The sequence below is a fragment of the Chamaea fasciata genome, unplaced genomic scaffold, assembly GCF_029207755.1.
Source record: "Chamaea fasciata isolate MVZ Bird 193981 ecotype frontalis unplaced genomic scaffold, bChaFas1.0.hap1 SCAF_2, whole genome shotgun sequence".
In the NCBI taxonomy this organism is placed as follows: domain Eukaryota; kingdom Metazoa; phylum Chordata; class Aves; order Passeriformes; family Sylviidae; genus Chamaea; species Chamaea fasciata.
This window is the reverse complement of record NW_027094087.1, coordinates 66,512,961-66,529,295: the sequence shown is the minus strand read 5'-3', so window position 1 is coordinate 66,529,295 and position 16,335 is coordinate 66,512,961. Positions and strand designations below refer to the sequence as shown.

At 39.0% G+C, this 16,335-nt stretch overlaps 1 protein-coding gene across 2 annotated transcripts; it reads left to right on the top strand.

The window, feature by feature from the left end:
- The first annotated feature begins 1,039 nt into the window (after positions 1-1,039).
- Positions 1,040-8,800, top strand: COMMD6 (COMM domain containing 6). 2 transcript variants are annotated; one of them, XR_010719418.1, is made up of 8 exons: positions 1,040-1,109; positions 1,310-1,368; positions 1,854-1,919; positions 2,085-2,161; positions 3,381-3,549; positions 4,605-4,757; positions 5,780-5,915; positions 8,570-8,800. XR_010719418.1 is itself a non-coding variant. In XM_066176296.1 (7 exons), the coding sequence occupies exons 1-7, from the start codon at positions 1,061-1,063 to the stop codon at positions 5,828-5,830; spliced, it is 624 nt and encodes a 207-aa protein (XP_066032393.1). In that variant the 5' UTR covers positions 1,040-1,060; the 3' UTR covers positions 5,831-7,430. The 2 variants fall into 2 exon arrangements, 1 of the variants encoding a protein (XP_066032393.1); XM_066176296.1 differs by lacking the exon at positions 8,570-8,800 and having other exon boundaries at positions 5,780-7,430.
- Positions 8,801-16,335: the final 7,535 nt, after the last annotated feature.

The window sequence follows — 16,335 nt, the reverse complement described above, 5'->3', positions numbered from 1 at the left end:
CTCTATATATATTAAAAAGGTTAAAAGCAAATGTAAAACTGATACTAGAGAAGTGTAGAAGTATTATTTTTACAGCTGAAGCTGCTGAAGGGTCAGTGTTGCCTTAGTGCTCCAGCCACAGTCCAAACTTAATATCAGTGTGAAATGCTTATTGAACACAGCTCTGTTTGTAGTTTTACAGAATGTGGCTCTTTCCCCATAAAGCTGAAGACGCAGTTTACCTACACAAGTCGCTCCCAAACAGCACAGTTTATTTGAAGGCGTTTGGGCTGATTCCACAGTCCACCTGTACAAGGTACAGTCAGTAAGTACCAAGTTACCCCATGTGGAGCAGGCACACAGAACAGGCATCCGCTGCCCTGAGAAGGCAGGCTGAGGAAGCTGGAGCTGTATAGCCCGGAGAACAAAACGTCGTGTGGAAACCTCACGGCAACCTTCCAGTGTCTGAAGGGGACCTACATGGAAGCGGGAGAGGGACTCTGTCAGGAAATGTAGTGAGAGGGCGAGGGGGAATGGGTGGGTACAAACTGAAAGTGGGGAAATTTAGGTTAGATATTAGGAAGAAATTCTTTACTGCGAAGGTGGTGAGGCACTGGAATGCGTTGCCCAGAGAGGCTGTGGATGTCCCATCCGTGAAGTGTTCGAGATCAGGTTGGATGGGACAACCTGGTCTAGTGGGAGGTGCCCCTGCCCATGGCAGGGGATTGGGGCTGGATCATCTCTAGGGCCACTTCCAACCCCTTAACATTCTATGGTTCTATGATTTGAGTACCTGCGCCTTTGGCAACGAGCACCAAGAACACCCTGTCAGCAAACCAATCTCAGCACAGCACTTGTTGCGCCAAGCGAGCGTGATTCCCTCCCTCCGGGGCGGTTCCGCACTTCCCCACCTTCCCGAGGCCCGTCCCGCAGCCCGCTCCGTGAGGGCGGGAGCAGCGCGTGCTCCCCGCGCCGCAGCCAATCAGCGCGGCGCCGCTGCCTCGCTCTGGGCGCGCTCGGAGCCAATCAGCGCGGCGAGCGCCGCGCGGCGGAAGGCGGGGCTCGGCGGGCGCGCGGCGCCATGGCTGGCGGGTCGGCGGGCGCGCTGGCGCGGGCACTGGAATCGCTGGGTGAGGGCGGGGAGTCCCGGGGTGAGGGAGCGGGGGGCTCGGGCAGCCGGGGCTCTCTCTGGGTACCTGTGGGTTAAAATTACTTGCGCTAAGTGAAGGTAGATGCGCGCATGATGGCCTAGGCGTTTTTCAAGAAAGATTAGATTTATTGCTGTAACACTTTATTTAGGTATTAGCTTCTGATCGCTGCTGTTTTTCAGATGGTGGTGGTGCAGCAGATAAGATTCGTTTAATACCTCAAGACTTTTTAGCAGAGCTGGTAAGTAGGGCCATAAATGGGATGGGGAAGGGCTTCTGACACTCCAGGATACCTTTTTATTTAAGCTCTTTCGGGTTTTCTGTGATACAGAGGGAGCCTTCGGTATGTGGTAGCTTGATTTGACTCATAAAACAGATCAGTCCTGCTAAGTGCAGTGGGTTAGATTAAAATTTATGTTTTCATCACAGATTTCTAAAAATCTATTTTTGCCTGTAATTTAAATGATATATCAAGGTAACTTGTCTAAAAAACATTTGGCTTGTTTACTGTAGTGTGCGCTTGAGCAGTTAATATGAAACTGGTGTGGTAATTAGCAATAACGAGGTAGAAACTAAAGTCTTGATGTGATTCATTTTCTTTCTTTGGATTTGATAGAATTTTAAAATCAGTAATTTCAATTATTTGATGCTTTACAACGCACTCTTCACTCCTTTTGTCCATTTTTGTATAAACAGTGTCTTCAAACTTTTTTTTTGTTTTGACAGTGTGAACAAATAATTCAACATCTGAACCATAAGATCCCAGGTATAAATACAGCTGAATTGTGTCAGGTACGTTGTCACACCAGCCCTTGTAAGCAAGAATAGTAGCTGTATCTGCTCTTAATGATAGAATTCCCACCTTGGTGTGGGGTTTCTTGTCTGTGTGTATATACAAAGATGCTTTTACGAATGTGTAACTGATTCTTTGTAATTGTATGAACATTCTGTTTTTAGAGAATTCAGACATCGGGGGCTGACATTAATATTGGTGACCTGGCAAAAATAGCTAACACTCTTTCATTTCTATTTAGGTAAGCACAAAATAATTTACTTTACACCATGTCTTTTTTTCCTTCCATCACAACTTGATGGTGGTATTGAAAAGTTATATCAAATGTGGGTATAAAATGAACTGATTTGGATGAAGGGCAAAAGTTTGTTAGTCTCAGTACTCAGAAAAGAACACTTGGGCTTAGTTTGTGCCATTAATAAGTGTAGTTACTTAATATATAGTATCACTTTTTGTAATTAAAAAATATGAGGAGTAAATTGTTCCAAGATGCTGTCTGCTAGCTCTAGAACTAGTGGCAAGAGGAAGTTAAGCTCACTTTTAAAGCTAAGTCAGCTGGGCCTTTGCATGGAAAAAGCATGTTTTAAAAACTTACTGTTTCTTGGAGATCAGAAATCAGCATTGGTGCCTTTTTGAAGGATACAGAGCTTATAATATTGCATTCTGCCATGAGTTGAGTTTTTAGGTAGTATTTTTAGTTGGCAAATTTTTCTATTTTTAGAAAGATAAAATTTTCAAGATCTTGCTTGTTCTCTTAATTCCTAGTATCTAAGCATTTTATGTAACATCAATGCAATTCAAGAAATTTAAAGTACTGCTTTTCCATGTATAAAGTAGAATGCCTGAAGTTATATTCAGCCATGCTACTTGGAGGACCAACTCACTATCTCTCAGCCATGCTACTTGGAGGACCAACTCACTATCTCCTGTATTAATGCCTCTTTAAGGAGTGAACCTGCGTGAACAGACATAGAGTAGGATTTTTTTGTTTGCTGGTGTTTGTAGAGAAAATCAAGTGGCAATTTTCCTTCAGACTTGCTGCTTTTTCAGTTGAAGGGTTTATGGCATCATTTGATTCCTGTTAGTACCCATTATACCATGACCTAGAAGTCCTTGCTTACTTTTGGTGGCGCTTCAGTTCCACCTCCTGAGTGTTTAATGCTCTGTGCACACACTGACTTGTGCCTTCTTCCAGTTGCTACAGCACTTGAAGGCTGTGGTTATTTTTGGTTTGTATGTTGGATGTCTGGGCACCTGCATATTAAGGTCATGTTGTTTTTCATACATGGGTACAAAAGATCAGTAACAGTCTGGGAAAAAAGTAATCACGGGCTGCTGAATTGTTTTAAAGTACACCTAAAGTAGAAATAAAAGCTGTCCCTTTGGGGTGAAATGAGGAATTGTATTAAACTGGTGGAGAATGAAATGGATGCAGTGATCTCTGGATGTATCTGTTACAGCACAGCAGCCAGAAACAACCTCTCTACAGAAGAGCTGGTCACCACCCTGGGCAGTGGCATCAGCACACTGCCTAAACATGCGCTCCAAGTCATTCGTCACGTGTGGAACGAGCAGGGCAAAGCCATTGCTGTGGCAGAAGATGCAGGAGATATGGCCACAGTGGGACAGGTAACTAAAGGACAAAGTGCAGCTGAGCTAATGATGAACCTTTCAGAAATCTCAGTGTCTGTGTGTGTGTGTTGTATTGTGTTGTCAGGCAGGCTGCTGAAAGCTTTCCTACCTGTGTGCACATTTACACGTTGCCAAATACCTACCCAGATAAAGCAGCATATACAACAGAAGTTGTCTACATCCTGAACAGGTTTCTTACATTATTGTTTGGATGATAAAGTCACATTTTGTATATTTTTAAAAATTCATGTTTGTACTCTTAGGTAAGATGAATGGCAGTCAGTCTGGCAGACCGTTGTATTGGCTCATTATGTAAATCTGTTTTAAGTGTAAATTTAAATTTAAACATTGTTTTTAAATATACTTTCTGTCAATTTCCAGCATTCCCTTTTTACTTGAAAAAGTAGCAATCTGGTTACATTTTAGGATTTTTTTTTCTGACAGCAGTTTAAATGAGTATGGAATTAGGAAGGGAGAATCTTTCTGAGACTTGATATAAACTTCTAAAGACCCTTCTTCACAAAGGGCTAAAAGTTATGACTTGCTTATCTGAAATCCCTTGTACGTATCTGATACGTACGTTGATTTATGTAAAATGCAGTTATGAAAGGCCATAATTTTTCTCTGTTACTGCTATTATAAATTATTTGGTTTAGACTTAGAAACTTTGGTTTTGATTTAGAAACTTCTGAAGAAAAAAAAATTGACAAAAAATCCCATGCATGATACACAAGTTTGGTGAACTCTGTGGCTTAAGCTCCTCTTACTAGAATTTTAAGAAGAGTGTACTTGACTGTTGATTTTACTTGAATAAGGAAAACAGATGAAGTGAAATAGCTTATTAAATTACTTACTTATTCACTCACCATTAAAGGGAAGGGCAGATGATTTGTATTCACTATTATACCTGAATGTTTGTTTGTTTTCCTTTCGGATAAGATCTCTAGATACTCTGTATTCTGTGAACTGTCCCTTCAAGTGAATAGCAGTGGGGGGTGGGGGGTGTAGATCTCTCTCTTTGACACTATTTCCAATGATTTTCGTCTTTGCAGTTTGTAGATATGAAGTGGAAGCTGGGAGTTGCCATGAGCTCTGACACCTGCAGGTCTCTGAAGTACCCCTATGTCACAGTGACACTCACAGTGGCAGACCCTTCAGGACAAATAACAGACAAATCTTTTGAAATGACCATCCCACAGTTCAAGGTCTGTCGTGAGAGTTACTTGAGTGTTCAGTCTCCTAAAAACAACAGTGCCATTGTTGTGAGGGTCAGCTGTTTACCCTGATGCATATGTTTGTGCTGCTTGTTTACACATACAGTCATGCAAACGTGAAGCATTAAATAACTATTTAAAACAGAGAAGCTAAATACTTACTTCATAGTATTTAGTTCTACATCACTTAGCTGAAAATTTAATTAGTTTAATTTAACAGTAATTGATAATTTCTCTTACAAATAAACTAACAACCACAGACATAAAATCTTTCAGAGCTTGCCAGCTATCGTTCTGTCGTATTAAAAATTCATAGAATGTTTTGATCTACAGAACTGCTCCCCAGCCTCAAAATCTAAAACTTGGCTTAAGCCTGACAATTGCTAATGATCAGGAATGGAGCTTTATCACCACTGACTCTTAATTGCTATGTTTCCATCTATGAATTTATGTAATTTTAATTTTGCATAAGCATGACCCTTGTATTGTCATTCCTGTTTAAAGGGTCAGTACATCACCTAGAATATCATACAAACTTAAATAGATCCTTGGAATTTGGCAGAAATTTGAGAAGGATATTCTGAATCCTTGGGTGTTGTGAAATGTATTTATTCTGGTTGAAGCCTATTTAAAAATTTGTTTTTCAGCTACTTTAGGAAATGAATGTTACATTTGAGAAGTCTGGATTATTTCAGCTGGCAGTAGAAACATTCATGTGAGAAAGGGTTTTTTTATTTCTTATTGCACAAGAGCTACTTTTTATTTTTCTTTTGTAGCATCTTTTCCTATTAATAGGCAAGCCCATGCTATTAAGGCATCACTTTTGTAGATTTCATAGTTACTGTGTTCAAATCCCAACCAACTCACAGAAAGAAAAGCAGAAACTTTCAGTTCAAGCTGTACATTGGAAGTGAGAAATATGGACGGCATTTTTTGTCTAAACATGCTAGTTTGAACTGCAGTTTGAGCTTTTCTTCAAGCAACTGAAATCTGTCTCAATTCTTGCTTTTTAGAACTTCTTCAGACAGTTCAAGGAAATGGCATCTGTTCTTGAAACAGTTTAAAGGGAACTTTTATTTCCAGTGACACGTTGGAGGAAGATCAAGTAAACTTTCCTGCACAGGGAATAAAGTGCCATTGTTCAGCAAGGTATGTATCCTTGTCCTCTTGACAGGAACTGGTCAGCATCACCCTTGCATTGCTGTGAAGATTTCTTCGCTTTTGATTACTTGAAGTCAACTCTGCAGTGTTTGTGCAGACGTGTCCAGCTGTGCTTATCCTGGTTGACAAAAGATCAGGATATGTATGGAGAAGCATCTCTGTAGACTTCCTAATACTCAGGAGTAAGAAACTACACACTAAACTCAGAAAGACACCTGAAATTGTTTACTGGGAAGATACTGAGAGAAGTGTAAATCCCATGTTAATATTTTTGTCTGTAAAATTAGGATGGGCTTGGACTCAACAGTAGTATTTGCATATAAGGAGAATATGAAGTTATGTATAACAGGCATACAGCTACACTTGAAGAATAGCATTGTCAGGTAATTGGTTGCAGCTAATTGCAAATCTGGCTTCCAGTCTTTCAATAACTGGAGAATGTACTTGTCCTTATAGCTCATTTATTTCAAATATATATTTCCCACTCATTTTCAGGCTTATAAAGACTGAATTAATGCATTAGGTGTTTCCAGAGATGCAAAATTCTCTCAGAAGAAGCCCAGAAGCTAATTTTACATAAAGGTAGACAAGCAAATTAATTCAAAAGTATTTTAATGGGTTTCTGCTTTTTCATTTCATCCACTGTTAATCTGTAGCATTCTGCTTGATGTTTTGGTCAGAAGTCTTCTTTCTAATTAAATTAAAATATGGATGTAGTTACCCCACTTCAACCTCTGAACTAGAAAAGTCAAGAGGAAACTTGAAAATTCAGGCTGGCGAGGTAGCCAAGCACATCAGAGAAAGGACCACACTAAAAGATTGCTTTGTATGTTGCACTGTAACAGGCAGCCACTGCACTGTGTTCTGCATGCTTGCCCTAAGAAGGTGTCCTAACCAGCAAAATTTTGACTTTGATGTTGAAGAATGGGGGCATTTCTAAAGGGGAGTGATAAATCCAATGTGCTTGCATGCTCTCCTCTTTATTTTTTTTTCCCTTGAATTTTCCATAAAACACACTGCAAATACTGTGGTATGTAATAAAAGCAGTACTGTTGCATCTCCAGATGTGCTGGTGGTGTAGTAGAACAAGTAAATCTGAAGAAAGATAATTCACACCGATAAGCGGATTGAAGTTTCTGCTTCAACTTCACGTGGGTAGAGACTGAGTACCAGCTTCACTAGTACAGATCCTCAAATGATTTCAGGTGAACATCTGCTCTACCTTTTGAACTCAAATCTGTTCTTTAACATTTTTAAGAGCTGGCTGAAAGTCATTGATGCAGGTTATGCCTGCCTTTTTTTGCTGTGAAAATAAACTGCAGCACATTGTGTGTGCTGCATATGCTACAATCCTTTCAGGAATGCCCCTATTTTAGGCGTTATGCATGATGCATAAAAACAGTACTTTGAATACATTAGAAGCCTAAATAAGTGAAGCAGTGTTAGCTTTGACAAAAGTTTTTGACCATGACCATGGATCTGAATAACACTTTCTTTGTGCTAGTTGAAGTCTGAGGTGTTTGCTTTGTGGCTTGGGAGAGCAGATTGATCTTTTCTGGGGACCCTCCTGGGGTAGTGTCACAAAATGCTTTTAGGAACACACTTCCCATTTGCCTCTTCCCTTGTCTGCCTGCAAGGGCTCAGGGCTGAACACAGAACAAACAAATGTATGGAAAAGTGATGTGAGCAGCTGATTTTTTTTGTTGTTGTTTTTTTAATTTGCAGAAGTTGGGAGTGTAAGGCTGCTATAACTGGAAAACACTGTCATGCTTTGGCCTAGTGAATGAATTGTTTTATATCAATGCAAGAGTTCCAGAAAAAAAATAAGGGTGTCTTTTTTTTTAGTAAAGCTGGAGCCTTACAAATAACTTATGTGTTCTGATGCACATAAATTCTTCAGAGAGCTGGAAATACTTGTGCCTGCATTGGAACTGCATGGAAAAGATTTAATTAATCATGTCTTAACAATTCAGTAGATGCTTGAAGGTAACAAGGAAACTCCCAGTTAGCATTTTTGCTTGTTCTGTCAGCAAGAGGAGAAAGTTGTCAGCATTTCTAAAGGCTTTTATTTTTGTCAAGTCATATATTCTAGAAGTATTGATGAATATTTTTTTTAAATGTCCCTGAACTCCAGCATGTTGTAATTCTGGCTGGAAGATGCTTGGACATGAATACTGTGCTAATTTACTGTCTTGAGAATTTTTCAGAGGAGTTATGATTTAAAGTTGGCTATGTACTCAAACTTTTGAAATGTGTCCTGATAAATATCAACAGGAATTTCTCCACTGAGTAATGGAATAATTAAGTATTTTATTAAAAGGAAACCAAACAGAAAACTTAACGGTTTTAAGGGTAGCAATACTAATATGTCCAAACAAGCTGGTGATTTGTTTGTCTGTATGTGCAGAAACGAGATCTTTTCAAAGAGAATCAGGAGTCCTTGTGTGTTCCTAATTCTAGTTGTTGATTAATAGAAATTGTATAACATGAATATTTTTGTAAGTCCACAGACAGTCATTAAACATGTAGGTAGTAAAGACAAAGCTGGTCTGTGTTTTGTTTTAAGCCTACTGCATGTAAATACAGCAATGAGTAAAGTTCAGGACTAGACAATGACTAAATTTCTTTCCTTACTAAATTAGGATGAAGTTCAGACATACGCAGTCTTTCTCTGTGATGGGGTACCAAGGAGGTGATGGGTAACTGCAGGCTGCAAGGACTCTTTGTATCAATTACTTAAAGCTAGACAAAATGTTGTATTGAACCAGGAAAAGACAGAGAGGACATATGAAATAAATGAAATTTTGCAGGCAATTGCATTCAAGTGATTTTCTTTCCTTAACCGTATTTAGGAGACAAATAAACATTTTATTTTTTTCAACATTCGCCTAGAACAGGACAGGAGGAAGGAAGGGGGGTGGGGTCTTGCACAGTTAACAAATTCAGGGGAGGGAATAATGAAGGAATGTCCTAGCCATGACTGTCTTCATCACATGACTTTTTTTTTTCCCTATAAATTTCAAACACACCAGCCCACTTGCAGAAAGCTGTTTTGTAGAAAGCTCCACAGGAGGAGTGCACAAATGGCTGGAGTGTATCTATGCCCTAGTTTTTTTAATATTTAGCTTCTGTACACTTTGGCCAAGTAAAAGCATATCTCTCTTTCTGCTTCCATAAAATTGTACTCTCTTCTTTAATCACATTTGGAAGGTATGTGACCTTCTTGTTCATTGTGAGCCCACCCCCTTTATTTTTTACCTCCCCCTTTTTAAGCCTGTGCACTGTGTTTGAACACCTGAAGATACGTTGCCTTGTATGAATTAAAAACAAAGGTAGAGTGGTGATAAACTGGGGGAAGAATTTTTTTTCTTTTTTTTCCTGTTTGCCTTATTTGAATGTTTTATTACCTTCTTGGCTGTAGGTATAATGAGAGGGTAATTTCCACTCCTTTGCAGAGGCATGCAGGGTGGTTCTGTTAAGACCTCGTGGGTACTAGAATAACACAAAAACATGTCTTGAGTCATTTGATCTACCTGCAGAGAAAAAAAAATGCCAAATCTCTGAAGAACCTCTGCCAATGGCTGGGCACTGTGGGGGGAGGAAACAAAACTGAACAGCCTCTATCCTGTCCAAGATTCTGTGTTTGATCATGGTAGACCTCCTTTCCCAGACAGATTTTTAGTACAGTTACATACCCATTGCTTGGGCTGATAACTTGCCAGGCATTTCCTTCATTAGGAAGCTGGATTGTTGTGGGTCAGTACCTGACCTGAGTGCCTTGACCTCAGCTTGCATGGCGTGCTGTTGCAGTGCTTCCTTCCTAAGGCTCAGCCAGCTCATGACTGGATTTGCTTGTCACTGTGAAATTTTGGCCAAATACTTCCTTTACTTTTACTTTTATGGTACAGCAGTGTTCATGCTCACACTGATCTGCTCTTGGCCCTTTAGTGTATGAGGTGCTGTTATTTAACCCCACCTGACAACCAAGTACCACACAGCTGCTCACTCAGCCCCCCTTCTGTGGGACAAGGGGGAGAAAACTCGGGTGGAGATAGAGACAGTTCAACAGGTAAAGTAGAAGCTGCATGGGCAAGCAAAGCAAACCAAGGAATTCATTCCCCACTTGCCAAGGACAGGCAGGTGTTCATCCCCAGGGAGGCTGGTCCTCATCCTGTGTAATGGTTACTTGGGAAGATAAACACCATCACTCAAACTGCTCCCCCCCTTTCCCCCCTACTTTATATACTGAACATGATGTCATATGGTGTTGGATATCCCTTGGGTCAGTTGGGATCAGCTGTCCCTACTGTCCCCTCCTAACTACTCATGCGCCCCCCAGCCTCCTCACTGGTGGGGTTGTGTGAGAAGCAGAAAAGGCCTTGTCTCTGTGTAAGAACTGTTCAGCAACAACAAAAAAATCTCTACTATTATTAACAATGTTTCCAGCATAAATTCAAACCAGACTCCTACCAGCTCCTGTAAAGAAAAGGAATTATTCCCCAGCCAAAACAGCACACGAGTCAGAAGAATGATGCTCAGCATTCCTCATAGCCAGTCTTGGGTGGTTGGAAAGACTCCATGATTCTTGTTTCCAAGGCTTTTCTGAGAGAAGGTGAAGAAATGACCTGGCATTTAGTTAAGTTACCGGGATGTGTCTCTTAATTATGTATGACTTTGTGTCATTGAGGAAGTAAGGGAGCTGAGATTGCTGATCTTTTCCATGAAGGAAGTCTAATTTTACTATTTTTGGGCTTTCTCTTCCCTAAACTGCATTTACCTGCTATGGCTAATTGCAAAGCTGCCCTACTTTGAGAACCCTTTCTGTTTGATATGTGTAACTACAGTTTCAAAATACTCTGTCAGTGTTTGCATTACAAATATTGTTACATTTATATAAATTGGAAGTTTCAATGTCAGTTTTGCACTTCACATAATGAGCTTTGGAAAAGTAAGGAAAATTTATTATTTCATACAATAAATCTCTGTGCTAGATAATTCCAGAGGACTTTGTCCCAGCATCGGTCACCAGGTGGCACTACCACATACAGCCTTGCCTCACAGCAGTCCTTTGACAGCATGTCTGGCTGTGGAATAAGGACCTCTGGTTTCTTCCCCTCAGTAGCTTGGATCTGGAACTACGAATTCATGTCACCATGACTGCCATCCCACTTCTTACATTGTAGGGAAACAAATTAACTTCTCTTTTAATTATTATCAAGATGAGCACAAAGATTTCCAGTTACATAAACAACATTCAGCATTTTAATGATAACAGAATACATACCATACATTGCATGTTTGCAGCAGTTTAAATCAGTAACTTAATTATACTAATGTTTCTGCATTATGACTCGCTCTTCAAATAGTATATTGCATTTGGGGCCTATTCTCATTTTACTCTTTTCCCTGTTTATGCATCTGTCAAGGAGATTTTTCTAGATCTGGATCTTGATCATAGAAAAAGCATTTGCATTCCTTTATCCAAGGTTTTCATGCCATTTGACCACTCTAGAATTCTTCTTCCGTATTCTGTTATGCAGTCTAGTTATCAGTGTCTTTATGCCACATTCAGGAATATGCTTCTCTGCCACTGAAAGTGGCCAGGGTGCTTAATTCCCCTGTGAATTACCTCTGAATCTGAGAAGTCATAGTCAGATGTTCTTGGTATTGAAGCTGAGAAGAATTTTTCTGTTCCCCATGAATGTCATTGTTGCTGAGTTTTTGGCAGTTTACAGGTTTGTAAAAAATAATACTCATCTGAGAGCTTGCCCAAATTAAAGTAAGACAGGCTTCCTTCCCTGTGATGCTTCTGCTTCTGGGAAGTCCTAGATGCTGCAACCAGATATGAAGCTTGAGAATGCTACTGAAGTTTACATTTAAAATGAGGAAGGTAAGTGCATGTTTGGCATGAATCACTGGTGTGCAGTGCCACGCTGCTTCTCACAGTTGGGAATGTGGGGAGATGAGAGATACTCAGCAATCAACAGAGTCAAGACAACAGATGTCAATTTCCCTAAGAGAGAGTCAAGGATGATGAGAAAGAGGATTAAGGAGTTCCCATCTGTTCTTTTTTATTTAATGTTAGCATCTACACTGGCACCATTCTTGGTATTGTGTTGGGCCTACTAATGCCCTGTTGTTCATGCTAAGCTGTACCTTCTTTTACCACAAATACAGTACAAAGTGGAGAAGCTGCAGTCACACTTAAGTAGTGGTACACTTGAAGTCATAATGGTATTTGCATTTTCCTCTTGAAGAGACATAATTTGTGCCCTTTGAAGTACTCTTGCCTTCCAAAGCATCTCTCTTCTGTGTTACTTCTGCACTCTGCTCCAGATTTGCTAACCTTTCTAGCCTGTGGTTCATCCTTTGTAATAATATATTTGTGAAATAATATGTTCCTTTTAGCTTTGGCAATGACGAGAAATTGCTAGAGAATTGGAGCAGACCAGGATCCCTTCCAAATCACAAATGAGGTAGATGTAGTAGGCACTGTTAGGGAGAGAAGTAGACTGCAGCAGTCACAGTACTTCATCTCTTCTTCCTCATTTTTTTCTCTTATTTGTATGTTACTGTTATTGCATGGCTGGGGAATAGTAGAGAAGTAAATAGCTCCTTTGTATAAAAGAAATAATTGGGAATATGGAAGTTCTTGTTGCAGAAGTTTCTCTATCTCCTGCAGTAACTAGCTTTGCAGCTGATCTGAGCTGCTGACAGCCACCAAAGTCTGTATTACCTCAACAACAGAGATTCTTGTAAGCTGATGTGATGCAGTTTGGGGGAGGTCGGGGCCCTATTAAAAAAATCCAAAACCAAAAACCCCAACAAATTTCAAATGCTTCCACATGGAAAGGTGGTGTGATCACACAGGACTCCAGGTTAAAACTTAGTTTAAAATAAAATGTGTTGTGGTTCTTCACTGGATTCAAAGTCTGCTGTGCTGTGCTGGAATGTTTCATGGGATGACTGTGGTATGAAAAAATGACTTAAGTAAGAATCTTTCCCCAATCAAATTTCTCTTTGAAGAGAAATATAATAATTTAATGAATTGTCTCTCTTAACCAGTGCTACATTAAATTGAATAACAATACACTGAACAGAGACATAAAATGTGCCAGTTCCTTTAAGTTCTAGAGATGTTTGTAAAATTTCTAGCTAGGGATTATTCTCTTATGAACTTTGCTCATTCCAGTTCCCCTAAATCTGTTTTGGAGTGGGTCTTATTGGCAGAACAAATTCAGTCTGTCATTTTGATCAAAAAAGATTAGTGCCATTTAAGAAGAAAACACTAAACCCAACCCAGCTCTTATCAGATTAATTTTTCATCCTTTTTATTGTTTACAAATTGCAACAATTGTCCTCTGCTATTGACCTATCTCTGAAAGACCAATTTGTCTTACTCAAAGCTTTGGCATTGCATTTTAAACTATTCTAATCTTTATACATCCTTCAAAAATATACAAATTTCATTGTTTTTAGTGAGGTTTTTTACGTACTTTAAAAGAAGAGGCACCAGAGTTTCTCTAGAAGCTAAAGCTTAAAGTTCTGGTAATATGTCCTGTCTAGTGAACTTTCTAGCACTTCAGTTGTATTTCCAGAAGTTATTTCATTACAGTCTTCAAATAAGACTGGGTAGTTTAAATTAATTAAATGGGTTTTAAAGTAAAAATGCCTATATCTCAGATCTGAAGAAAAAGGTGATCTGAAAGTAAAATAAAATATGACTAGTTAAAACTAATGCAAATATGGAAATGGACCTTGAATTCCCAAACAGCTAAGTGAGATCATTCTTAGAAAAGCAATTGAATCAGAAGCAATTCCAGCTTCAGGGCATATTATTGAAATAATAGTCCAAGGTGACTGAAGTTATGCATAAATTATGGGATTGTAAAGTCAAGCCTACAGCTCCTCCAATAACTTAATATTTTTTCTGCAATTAAAATTGTGGCTAGAAAGCTTAAAGGGATGGATAATTACTAGCAATTAACAGTCTAATCACATGAGATGCTGAGGTCTCTTTGCTGCTTAAGAAGTTACTGAAAGCTGTGGTTGCTTACCATTTTGGAGGTCTTAATCCTTTTAACACTGAGTATGAACTGAAGAGCCAGATATGATATATGGAATGGCTACTGTGGCACCATGTACAGAAACAGCATATATTATCAAGGTATGGTCTTAGAGAACTAAACATACTTCTTCTAATAAACAGAAAGAAAATATATTCTCTGTTTTATTTGGAAAATAACCTTTACATGTAGTACTCCATTGACAAATATATCAAATGCAAAATGTTCAGAGGCACTTACATTTAGTTAACTTTACTAAATACATAAAATTTACTTTGCCTATGAGTAAATTTAGTTCACCTAAAAGTTAACTTTATCTATATTTGGTCACTTCAATAATATCCCTTACTTTAAGATGTTTTGCAACTAATATCAATGTTTGAAACAAAAACAATGGCAGATTATCAACAATTCAAAAATGTTCGATTGGGTCTGTGGTTGGTTTCACTTGCAGCACATGCTATGGCAATTATTGCCCATAGTACTTTATGTACTTCAGAACTTCCAGTAGAGTGCTCCCTTCAGATTTTAAAATTTGTTTCAAGAAGCTTGGCCAATGCTAGTGCTAATGATCATAATAAAAAAAAAAGAATTGTTAAAAAACTGTGGCTTCTCATCAGTGACTTTGTTTGTCATGTTTCTGGCATGGGTAATGCATTTACACTTCTGTTTGGGATGATCTGGAGAGAAACTGTTCTTTCATCAAGAACAGACATGTATTTTCAAAGCTCTGTGGATGAGGACTGTGGAAAGTTGCTTTCTTCTCTGTCCCAAAGTTTTTGATTCCCATTAACTGAGCTATAAGGATTATATATTTTATGCTAATTCCCAACTACTACTTGTGCAAAGAATTAGGGAAAGATACTTTCCTTATCATTATAGTTTAAACACTAGAAATTACATGAGGGGTATGTCAGATGTCATGGGCAAAGGAGTACTATGCTCAATATGAGAGAAATTGGAATTTTTAACTTAAAGGTGCATGAAATCTTACAACTGAAAAGAAATGAGAAAAGGGGACCAACTTCAGGAAGAAAAGTTATGTAACAAAAGGACTGACTTCCTACTGAAACACTGTTAATGAGATGGGATAAAAAGTGTTAGGCAGATTAAAGGATAAGAAATGATGAAGTAAATGGATGAAAGTAAGGGACAGCTAAAAGGGATTACTGCAAAGAATCAATTCATAGAGACATAAAAAGCTGAAGCAAGAAGAAAGCATGAAAACTTTGGATTAACATCTGAGAATTTGAAGGTAGTTAAAATATTAGTGGGAGCATTTATATAAATTTCATCTTCTAAGGGATTTGTATAAGAATTCAGTAATAAAAATAAATTAGGTCAAAATAACCAGATCTCATACCATATTCTGCAAAGCACCCAACAGAAGGAAAAACCAAATAGCTTTACAATGGTGACAGTTGAAGGATTTCACATTCATTTTTCACATTTTAGAATTTCATTTCTACCTGATAATTTTCAGTAATTGAACTGCATCCTTATCAGCTGAAAACACAGCTCTGTAACATCTTCAAGTGAAGATTTCTTGTTCTGTTTGTATGATGTGAGAACATCAAGGCATCTGTAATTGCTTAAAAGATTTTTTTTTTTTTGCTATTTCAATGTGTTTGCATGATTGTCTTCAAGTTTCCTGATTATTATTAAATACTTGTATCGCCATAGCACCTAAAAGCCTAGGTGCCTGTCCACAAACTGGTTTTGGTAGTTCATATACAAACATAAACCAAAAGGGATCTAGTAGTCCCAGAGATGGTATTAGTAAGCAGCCGCACCTATTCAGTATGTTGCAGCAGCCTCCCCACTAGGCTGCTTCACTGGAGTCATTTAATGATTATCCCATCTGAAACAATTGCAGAAGAATGTATGAGGAGGTTTTGCCGCTGTTCTAGGGCAAGCCCAGTGTTTAGTTCACTTCCCAGGTAGGTTAAATTGGTCTTTGCGCTCAAATGATTGAATTGCAGCTTCACGCTCTAGATGAATCGTCTAACCAAGCGTACCCAAAAGGGGCGAGTAGCCTTGCTGCTCTCTTCACCCCCGAGCAGTCATTCCCGCTCCCTTTGTGCCAACGGCGCTCTCTCTATAAGCGCTGTCACTTAAATTAGAGGCGGCTCACGGAACTGAACTGGCAGAAAAGGAGCAGCTCGTTGCAGCATTAAACCATTGCCAGAGCTGCTGCCAGAAACCAAATAGCTCTTCTTGCAGATGCAAGGGGCTCACAAACTGTCGTTTCACAGTGCTGTTGCACAAAATCTTAAACACCATTCTCGGCCGAAGGGTTAATACTAACTGTGCAAAGTGAGGGAGAAGAAATTTTTTAGGTG

Excerpts from the sequence above, each read along its gene's own strand:
- COMMD6 (XM_066176296.1), top strand. The coding sequence starts at position 1,061 with ATGGCTGGCGGGTCGGCGGGCGCGCTGGCGCGGGCACTGGAATCGCTG. Across the intron at positions 3,550-4,604 it reads ATATGGCCACAGTGGGACAG|TTTGTAGATATGAAGTGGAA; the intron begins GTAACTAAAGGA and ends TCGTCTTTGCAG. Across the intron at positions 4,758-5,779 it reads TGACCATCCCACAGTTCAAG|AACTTCTTCAGACAGTTCAA; the intron begins GTCTGTCGTGAG and ends CTTGCTTTTTAG.